This window comes from Octopus bimaculoides, chromosome 6, assembly GCF_001194135.2.
Source record: "Octopus bimaculoides isolate UCB-OBI-ISO-001 chromosome 6, ASM119413v2, whole genome shotgun sequence".
In the NCBI taxonomy this organism is placed as follows: Eukaryota; Metazoa; Mollusca; class Cephalopoda; order Octopoda; family Octopodidae; genus Octopus; species Octopus bimaculoides.
This window is the reverse complement of record NC_068986.1, coordinates 54,262,720-54,273,702: the sequence shown is the minus strand read 5'-3', so window position 1 is coordinate 54,273,702 and position 10,983 is coordinate 54,262,720. Positions and strand designations below refer to the sequence as shown.

The 10,983-nt window shown below is 37.9% G+C and overlaps 1 protein-coding gene across 1 annotated transcript in view; it reads left to right on the top strand.

Moving 5' to 3' along the window:
- Nucleotides 1-10,983, top strand: part of LOC106883771 (visual system homeobox 2-like) — a 308,537-nt gene that overhangs the window by 274,008 nt on the left and 23,546 nt on the right. Inside the window, exon 4 of the mRNA XM_052968468.1 lies at nt 10,394-10,574. Within this exon, the coding sequence (XP_052824428.1) occupies nt 10,394-10,574 (181 nt within the window). The remainder of the gene's footprint in view (nt 1-10,393; nt 10,575-10,983) is intronic.

Genomic DNA, 10,983 nt, shown 5'->3' with positions numbered 1-10,983 from the left:
TGTGTGTGTGTGTGTGTGTGTGTTAGTCCTACCACCGTCGCTTGACAAACGGTGTTGGTGTGTTTACAGTCCCGTAACTTAGCGGTTCGGCAAAACAGACTGATAGAATAAGTACTAGGTTTACAAAAAACAAGTCCTGGGGTTGATTTGTTCGACTAAAAAGGCGATACTCCAGCATGGCCGCAGTCAGATGACTGAAACAATAAAAGAATACAAGAATAAGAGCCACCGATGAGAATTAAGATGCTCTGTATCAAAATTCGAAATCGCCGGTGATCTGGCTGTCCGCTGGGGAACCTGTCTCCCCTTGTCAATCATTAAGATAGTGCTTCTGTGGCGATTGAGTTGTTTTGGCTCTTATTTCTAGCAATGCTGGCAGCACCACCCAACACCCTCTGTCACGTTAGTGACGTCTATAAATTTGCCTTTAGGTTGGTAAATTGCTAATAAACTACCCATATTATTTAAACACACACACACACACACACATACACGCACACACACACACACACACACACACACACACACACACACACACACACACACACACACACACACACACACACACACACACACACACACACACACTCAAATATGCTTACTTACAAATACGCATGTATTTACTATGCAAGACTTATGTTCTGTTTTATGTGTGTTTCTATGGCTATCTTTGTATTAGTTTAAGACAACATTGGTGAAGACTCTTAGGAAATAAGTATAACAGTATAATAAGTATAATAAGTATAACAGTATAACAGTATAACAGCGTTTATAGAAAAGGCGAAAGGATGACTAGTACATGTTCTAATAAGCATAGGAAGAAAAAGATACACACGGGCGTGTGTTTGTGCATGAACGAAAAGCAAGAAAGAGACGACGACGACGACGATGATGATGATGACAACGGTGGTGGTGGTGGTGGTGGTGGTCTTGTGTCCTGCTGTGTGTCTGAGCAATTCGTGTCTAGTGTGCTCAGTCAACAGGGCTAGTTATCTTAAGTAACTTGTGTGAAGAAAAAAGGAGACGGGGAAAAGATGAAGAAAGCAGCCAGCCTTAATAAATAAGTCAGCCATGCTTGAAAGAGCTGCAAACCGTCATCAGCTTAATTAGGACAATGACAGCAGCGGCCAGTTTGACAAGAGCCAATGAAGAAGCCGTGCCAAGTGGTCGGTCTTTCTGCTAGAAATAGCAGTAAAATCACCACCGAAACAGTATGTTTTTAAAAACGTGCTATTATTTGAAATGCTTTACTTTGCTTCGGTTACTGAGTTGCGACCATTCTGTAGCATAACCCAGTTGTGTTTGTCGAAGAAGTTACCCCCAGTACTTATTTTAAATCTAGTACTTATTCTATCGAGACCTTTGGCTGTAAACACGGATTGTCAACCCTTGAGGGACAAACACAGACATGCGCGCGCGCACACACATCTATACAGAAAGATAGACAGACAGACAGACAAACAGACATGCAGGCAGACAGACAGACAGACAGACTGGCAGACAGACAGACAGACAGACAGACAGACAGACAGATAGATAGGTAGATAGATAGATAGATAGATAGATAGATAGATAGATAGATAGATAGATAGATAGACGTATATGTATATCTATCTATGTGTGTGGAGTGTCAGTGTCATGTATATATATGTATGTATGTATGTATGTATGTATGTATGTATGTATACATGTATGTATATGTATATGTATGTAGGTGCATGATGGCTACCATAACGGCATAGGCGTATGATAACCAATATAACAACACCAGCGCCACCAAAACGAACTATCTTTATAAGAGCATTGCTTCAATGAATAAATTGGCAACTGTTTCACTTCATGCATCACTGATTCTCTTTATACCTATCTGAAGATAACAGGCATCCTATTTCTTCAACTTTCATGCTGTTATCAGCCCGATTAGCCCGACCTCGATTCTGTAACATTGTAGCGAATTGCTTTCGGCTAATTGAGGGCAGTGGCTGCAGTGGCTGTGGACTGAGCACATAAGTTTTAGGGAAAGGGTTTTTCCGAAAATTGTTATTGATGGGGTTATTGTGTTGCCGATAACCAAAATCCAGCAATTTATGATCAACGGCACATTAGCTGTGGCCAGCCCGTTGTTTTCTCGTTATGTGCTGGAAAGCTATGATGGTATTATCCACTGTCTTTTTCTAAGCTGGTGGGAGTTTAATTTTTACGGAGATTTGATTGTTATTTCTAACAGGCTGAGCGACCATGTAGAGGTATCCTTGAATGGCGTTATGTCTGACGGAACGGTTATGTTTGGCGGAATGTAAATAGAGTTGTCAGATGAAGAAGTGAAGGAAAATATAGACATTTATATATAATCTGAGTGAGATTTTGCTGTTATTTCCTGCAGATCTAACGACAACGTAGGTACTTTGTCTTCGTTAGTATATTACAGCACAACTTTCGTTTACAACTTTCGCGGAGGTTAACTGCCGGTGTCGATAAAATAAGTAGCAAATGCTGGAGTTGGTATTATCAACTGATCCACTCACTCTAAAAATCTGGTTTGTGGTTTGCTGTTTACCAATTACAAATTCTTATAATGAACACCCCAACAAGGGGTCCTCTATAAGGCTGTTTCACTTATTAGAAATAGCAGCCAAATCTCGCTCCACTCATACAATACAGTCTTTTTGAAAAATTAGCACTACAATAATTATTACCTGCTATTTTACTATCTTAAATAAAGGCAGGACGTATTAGATAATGTATTTCATTGGGGAAAGGATGGTAAGATCACGGCTGGAATGCTTTTGATCATAGAAAGCTGCTTAATAAAGCTTGGTAAGAGACTCAATATCATTAACACTTATGCGCATTGATAATCCACGGAATTATTGATACTATTCTAGATGTGCCTCTGTTCAACTGTACATAAGTTACATCTATTAGACACAATGATATATGCCTTGTCTCTCCCTAGGATTTTCCACTTGATGTTAAACTCAGTACCATGCTATTCTAAATGCTATAGTTAACGCTTCTGTGTGTCAAAAAGATGTTGCGGTCGAAGCAATATTGCGTAAACTTAACTTTCATCACACCATTATAGCATTTACGCTTAATAGTGCGCTTCAGTTTAGTAGAGCTTATTTCTGTTTCCTATACTGCTTGATTGAATGAGTGGCTATGCATTAATGTTTCTACATGTGCACTTCGACTCTATACATTTTGCTTGTTTTATAGCATTATTTTTTTCACGTTAGAAGTAATGCTATAACTCACCTTTAGGCTATTCCAGTTAAAGTCTTCTGAGATGGTGTTTACGGGGTATTGTCTATTTATCAGGCTTAGAAAGTTTCAAGAAATATTTTACTTTAAGTCTTCGGAAAAAGTGAGTATGAGACAAATGGTTTTACGGTGGCTCTTCTTAGTATGAGAAGACAATTGATTAAGTGTGTGGATAATCTTATCTTTGACCCCCAACATCAGCTAAACCAGTATTGTTCTTTTCGAAGATTTCTTTGCTAGATGAGAGTTTGGAAAATTTTCTATTAACGTCCCTAAGTAGTCTTTGGCATGTATCTGTCTAGTGCATGTTCACTAGTATACTGTAATACGTCCAGCCCATTATCTCTATGTAATTCGACATTTGATGCGGCAAGATTCCTAACGTGTCTAGTATATGTAAGCTTATAAGATCGTAAATATCGGTGTTATCGAACGACTGCATACTGACATTCTGTTTGTGATTCTTAATTATAATCTCCGCTTCACGTTTAGCAAATAAGTCTACACTATTGTTTTTATTTTTTGTGACCCAATGTTTACATTGTGGGTTTTTTGGCTATTCTTTCTTTTTTATATAATTTTTAGCAATATCATTATTAAATAATTATTTATAGGTGTTGTTTTGTACTTCACAAAGGCTATTTGTTTTGTAAATGACTATAATAACCTAATCTCAGCTCTAAGGTTGTTTTAAAAAGTATTAGTGGATTACAAAAACGTGTGTGAGCTTTCATGTTTAAAAGGTCGAGTTCAAAAGGTTGTGTATGTTTCACCTTAGGTAGGATTAAACGTGTTTAAGTTCTGTAATGGTCCTTTCCGTCAAATCAGAATCACAGAAGAAAACTTTCCAACATCTTCCGCTTACTCTAGTAGTCTCTTCACAAACTGCTTACTGACTGGAGTGAAATTATTCGTAGAATATGCTAGCTTATATAATTCCATAATCAGACCAATAGTCTTTTAGCCATCAATTTGATTCAATTCTGTAATAAGTAAATGGGTGGTAAGAAACTTGCTTCTTAACCACATGGGTCCGGGATCACACCCACTGCGTGGCACCTTGGGCAAGTGTTTTCTGCTATAGCCTCGGGCCGCCCAAACCCTTATGAGTGGATTTAGTAGACGGAAACTAGAAGCCCGTCGTATGTGTGTGTGTGCTTGTGTGTACCTGTGTGTGTGTGTGTGTCTTTGTATCTGGGTTTGTCCCCCCACAAACACTTGACAACCGGTGTTGGTGTGTTTACATTCCCCTAACTTAGTGGTTCGACAAAATAAACGGATAGAATAATAAACAGGCTTAAAAAAATAAGTACTTGGGTCAATTCATTCGACTAAAATTCTTCAAAGCGGTGCTCCAGCATAGCTGCAGTCTAATGATTGAAACAAGTCAGAAAATAAAAGAATATTGTATGAGAATAAAAGAATAAGCATGTATGTATGTATGTATGTATGTACGTACGTATGTATGTGTGTATTGTGTGTATGTATGTGTGTGTGTGTGTGCGCGCGCGCGTGTGTGTGTGTGTGTGTACAAGTATGTATGTATGTATGTATGTTTGTATGTAATCAAAAATGAGCTTAGAGAAATTACTCAGAGTGGCTAGTGGAATGAATTTGGATAACAACAACGAATAAAGGCACACTAAATGCCATACAAAATAAAAGATGTAGAACAGGGCAGGGTTTAAACTCAGTAATAATACTGAATGTTGGTACAAGGCTGGCAATTTTGAGGAGAAGCGATTAACCGATACCACCGAACCCTAGTGCTAAGTAATATATTTTATCAACTCCGAAAATATTAAAACCAAAAGTTGTCCTCGATGGAATTGGAACTCAGGATATACAAAGTCGGAACAAATATCGACTCTATAGTGATTCTCCTAAATGATAAAAACAATAATGGAGTGATTCCCTATAATTTTATCTAATTTCTTTACTATATATATATATTGCCGAAGGAGTGGCTGTGTGGTAAGTAGCTTGCTTACCAACCACATGGCACCTTGGGCAAGTGTCTTCTACTATAGCCTCGGGCCGACCAAAGCCTTGTGAGTGGATTTGGTAGACGGAAACTGGAAGAAGCCCGTCGTATATGTATATGTATATATATATATATATACATGTATACATATATATGTGTGTGTGTGTGTGTGTGTGTGTGTGTGTGTGTGTGTGTGTGTGTGTGTGTGTGTGTGTGTGTGTGTGTGTGTGTGTGTGTGTGTGTTTGTGTGTCTATTTGTCCTTCTAGCGTTGCTTGACAACCGAAGCTGGTGTGTTTACGTCCCCGTAACTTAGCGGTTCGGCAAAAGAGGCCGATAAAATAAGTACTAGGCTTACAAAGAATAAGCTCTGGGATCGATTTGCTCGACTATAAAGGTGGTGCTCCAGCATAGCCGCAGTCAAATGACTGAAACAAGTAATAGAGTAAAATAGTATATATATATATATATATATATAATGAGCAAATCGGCTCAGCTGTCAGCTTGTTACCTAAACGCTTATCTAATTTAAATTAACTGGCGTTGTTTTCTACATGCTCATGTCTCATAAACATTGACCTATCTATTAAAAAGAGGACAGAAGACAGAGAGTAGCCAGAGAATGGAGAAGAAGGAGAGAAAAGAAGAGAAAAAGGGAGGGGGAGACATTTTACATGCACGTGTTAGAGCGTGTATGTATGTTAGCATGAAATCTTCGAAGCGAGCCTAATTTGGCCTTCAATCAGTTTGGTGCGTTTCTGTAACATTCATTTACAAGTGTGCGTATGCACGCATGTGCATATGTGTGTGCGTGTGTGTGTGTGTATACATATATTATATAATATGATATATATGAATTTATGTACGTATGTATATAAAATATGTATATGTTTATGTCTGTGTATGTGTATCTGGATCTGTATGTGTTATACTTGCCAAACCAAATTCTACGGACCGAAATAATGACAATATTGCTAAGCGTACATTTGATGATAATGGCTTAAAATTTCGCCACTTTGGCGGTGATGCAGTCGCTATGGTTATTGCTGCAAGTATGTAATATAATGAACGCAGCAAATGCACACATATACACACAAGATTACAATATATGCCGATATATATACACATACATATATATATATATATATATATATATATATATATATATATATATGTACTCGTGTATATGTGTACATGTATGCATGCATGTACATACGTGTACATATGCTTGCTTGTACTTACAAATACACACACACATACATACACACACATACATACATACGCATACATGCACATGTAGAAAAATACGCAACGCAGACATATTTGCATACACTTTTATATGTGTGTATTGGCACTTTTATATGTGCATGTCTTGCTCGTATGTGTATGTCTTGCTCGTATGTGTATGTGTGTGTGTGTGCGTGTGTGTGTGCGTGCGTGCGTGTGTGTTTGCGTGAACGAGTGTTTTTGCGAGCGTGCGTGCACGTACGCATTGGTGTCACGTCAGATTGTACCAGGCAAAACCATATATATTCAAATTAAGGAAGCACAGAATGACGTACATACGATCTTCAGAACTAAATTTTGATAATGAGTGAGCAATAGTCGAAGCGTACACATTTGGGGCAATTATTGTAGCTTCCATAGGAAAATGAGGAAAAGATAAAATCCATAAAGTCCACTAGATTCGAATAATGTTTTTATAAAGATGAGTTATCGTCATATTTTTAAACATGACGTGCTTGAAACAAAAATTTGCAACATAGCATATGAACACACTTATCTATTATATATTGTATCTTAAAGGAATATGTAAGGTTGTTTAGAATGATTCGTTAGCGAAACTCAATGTGAACGACGGTGGAAATCCTTGGTTTCTTCTGACTGCCATTATTATTATTATTAATTCTTAGGCGACGTGCTGACAGAATGTGAGCACGCTGGACAAAATGCTTAGCAGCATTTCGTTCGCCTTTCTGTTCTGAGTTCAAATTCCGCTGTGGTCGCCTTTGCCTTTCATCCTTTCGGGGCTGAATCGTTAACACGCTGGTATTTTATCCGTCTTTATGCTCTGCGTTCAAATTCTGCTGATGTTGAGTTTGCTTTTCATCCTTTCTGGGACAATGAAATAAGCACCAGTTGAGCACTGGGACTGATGTAAATGACTTAACCTCTGTCCCGAAATTGCTGACCTTGTGCCTATAGTAGAAAGGATTATTATTATTATAGTTGTTGTTGTTGTTGTTGTTGTTGTTGCTGTCGTTATTAAGGCGGCGAGCCGGCTGAATCGTTAGCAGTCTGGACGAAATGCTTAGCGATATTTCACCCGTCGCTACGTCCAGAGTTCAAATTCTGCCCAGGTCGACTTTGCCTTTCATCCTTTCGGGCTCGATAAATTAAGTACCAGTTGAAGATTGGGGTCGATGTAATTAATTCATCCCCTCCCCCAAAATTGCTACCTTAGTGGCAAAAATTGAAACTCTTATTATTATTATTATTATTATTATTATTATTATTATTATTATTATTAAGGTGACCAACTGACAGAATCGTTAGCACGCCGGGGCGAAATGCTTAGCGGCATTTCGTCCGTCATTACGTTCTGAGTTCAAATTCCGCCGAGGTCCACTTTGCCTTTCATCCTTTCGGGGTCGATAAATTAAGTACCAGTGAAACACTGGAGTCGATGTAATCGACTTATTCCCTCCCCCAAAAAATTTAAGGCCTTGTGCCTTTAGTAGAAAGGATTATCATTATTATTATTATTATTATTATTATTATTATTATTATTATTATTATAATTATTATTATTATAATTATTATTATTATTATTATTATTATTATTATTATTATTATTATTATTATTATTATTATTAATTCTGCTCTATTTATTGAGGGTATTTTATTCCTATTTCTATAAACGATAGCGCCCACAGACATGTATCTGTGAATTTGTGTGTACTACTATTTATATAGTGACATGAAGGAGAAGTACTCATACATAAGATAGGGTTAATTATAATGATCCTTTGTACTATAGGCACATGACCTTAAATTTTAGGGGCGGCGACGGGGAATTACTTCGACCTCAGCGCTCAACAGACAGTTTGGCCCCGAAATGATGAATTACTGATAATAAAACTGATTTCATATTTTAGGTCGACGCCAGCAAGTTCGGGGAGGGGGTTAGTCGATTACATCGATCCCAGTGTTTAACTAGTACTTAATTTATCGACCCCTAAAGTATGAAAGACAAAGATCACCACAGCGGAATTTGATCTCAGAACCTAAATACATTTTGCCCGGCGTCCTAACGACGCTGCCGCATGTTTGGAAAGTATCAGCTGTTACATACATACTCAAGGAGTGTGTGCCTCTGAGAACTACGTAGCGTAAAGAATACATTTCTAGATAATCTTCTAAAATGACTTTTGTCTAAAATAGCTCTGTAGGGACATGCAGATTTTGCACCTAAAGTTCCATCGTTCTGAGTTTAAATGCTTTCGAGGTCAACTTTATCTTTCATTATTCAGGGATAGTTGAAATAAGAGCTCTTTGAGTACTGGGGTCGATATCATTGATTACATCTTCCCCGTTGGGTAAGATTGTTTTTAATTCGTCGCCGGTTTAACACCAGTAGCTAGACCTTCGGTGCCTTTTCCAGGGCCCGTTGTGTTGTAAGCATTTGGGCTACGTTTCCAGTTTTCTTCCCTTCTCCCTTCCTCACACCATCCTGAAAATCCCTAAAAGGTTTTACGGGCGCTGTTCTACCTCCTCAGACTGAACGTGGCCGATGGTAAAGTTATTACTATTATTGACTGAGAGGACAGCGCATGCCATGAAAGTGACACAGGGGTACAAATATACGAAGCCCAATGTACCCATCATGACCACCCATCTGATAAAGGTAACCAGGCACAAACATTAAAATACGTACGCAACATGGTGAACTCATGTCAAGATAAACAGCGCATGACCTTGTAGATGGCGCCCAGTTTAATTTTTCCTCAGGTTGAGTAGCCAATCCTGCTCACAAGGTCCCTAAGTAAAAGGTTGTTTAAGGATGATGAACGAAACACCCATGTCTCCGAGATGAATTATTCAAACTCCAAAGAATTCCTCTCGACACATGGCTATGATGCTTCCCCACTACTCCTGCTCATGATCAGAGATGCATTATCGTCAGCCACTAAGGGACGTGCTCAACTGGTTAAGGTCAAGCAACTGACAAGCAATCTGTGTGCTGTAGTCCTTCCTTTACAATAAGACAAAACATGTACATAACACTCCTAATCAGTTAAGATCAGAAGCATGGTGCTGCATCAGAGCAATAATATTTTCACCACAGTAGTAGTAGTAGTAGTAGTAGTAGTAGTAGTAGTAGTAGTAGTAGTAGTTGTTGTTGTTGTTGTTGTTGTTGTTGCTGCTGCTGTTATTAAAGCGGCCAGTTGGCAGACCAGTTAGAACGTCTGATAAAATGTCTTGCACTATTTTTTTCTGACCCTTTGCATAACATTTTGGTTTTCACCCTTTCAGAGTCCATAAAATAAAGTGTTAGTCAAATACTGGTGCGTATGGCAGAGACTACACCCTTCCCCTTAAAATTGTTGGCCTTTTACCTAAATCAGAAGCTTCTTTTGGGGTCCATAAAATAAGTACCATTAAAAGCACTGGGGTTCGATTTAATCAACTTACCCACTCTCCGGAAATGCTGACCTTGTGCCAAGATTTGAAACCATTATTATTTTTTTTATTATCATTATTATTATTATTATTATTATTATTATTATTATTATTATTATTATTATTATTATTGTTCAGTAGTTTTATTTTTATAACGTGCTTTCACTTCACTACAGAGCGCAGCTCTGTGTGCCTTGGGTATGTGCTGTGGTTTGCTGTGATGCTCTTATGGTTACTGTATTGAAAGTGTTTTGCGTAGGATGTGTGCAGTGCCCAGTAGTGCAATTTTCTGTATGTTATATATATTTGTAAGTCCTGGTGTTTTTGTTATGTATTTGTCTGAATATTTTTTTATTATACCTAAGGCACCTTATTATTATTATTAATACATTATTAAAAATCTTCTGTTCTTTGTGTCTGTGTTCGAACTCACTAATACTTACCTTATTTTCCTTTTAATTTAGGTTTGGTTCCAGAACCGCCGTGCCAAATGGAGGAAAACTGAAAAAACGTGGGGGCGGAGTAGCATCATGGCAGAATATGGTCTCTATGGCGCAATGGTCCGTCATTCACTTCCGCTTCCGGAGAGTATTTTAAAAAGTGCTAAAGATGGAGTCATGGAATCATGTGCTCCATGGCTGTTAAGTAAGTGAAAACATAAAACCAGTTTCAAACGTAGAAAAAATATATATACTTCACTTAGGTATGTGTGTGTATGAGTATATTCGAGCCTCTGCGTGTGTGTGTGCGAGCGCGCGTTGGTAAAGATATAGCCATACAAGGGTGACTCTGCTTTTCATCCTTTCAGGGTTAATAAATTAATTACCAGTTAGCGCAGGGACCAATGTAATCGACTAACCTCCTCCCAAAATTCCAAGCCTTTCCTCACGTTGTGCCAAAATTAGAAAGGATTAAACTGATTAACAAACATTCCAAATATTTATATATATATGCCTGAATAAATGACTGTTCGAATTACACATACTGTATATATGTATACACATGAGTATGTGTAATTATATGTATATATATATATATATATATATATATATAT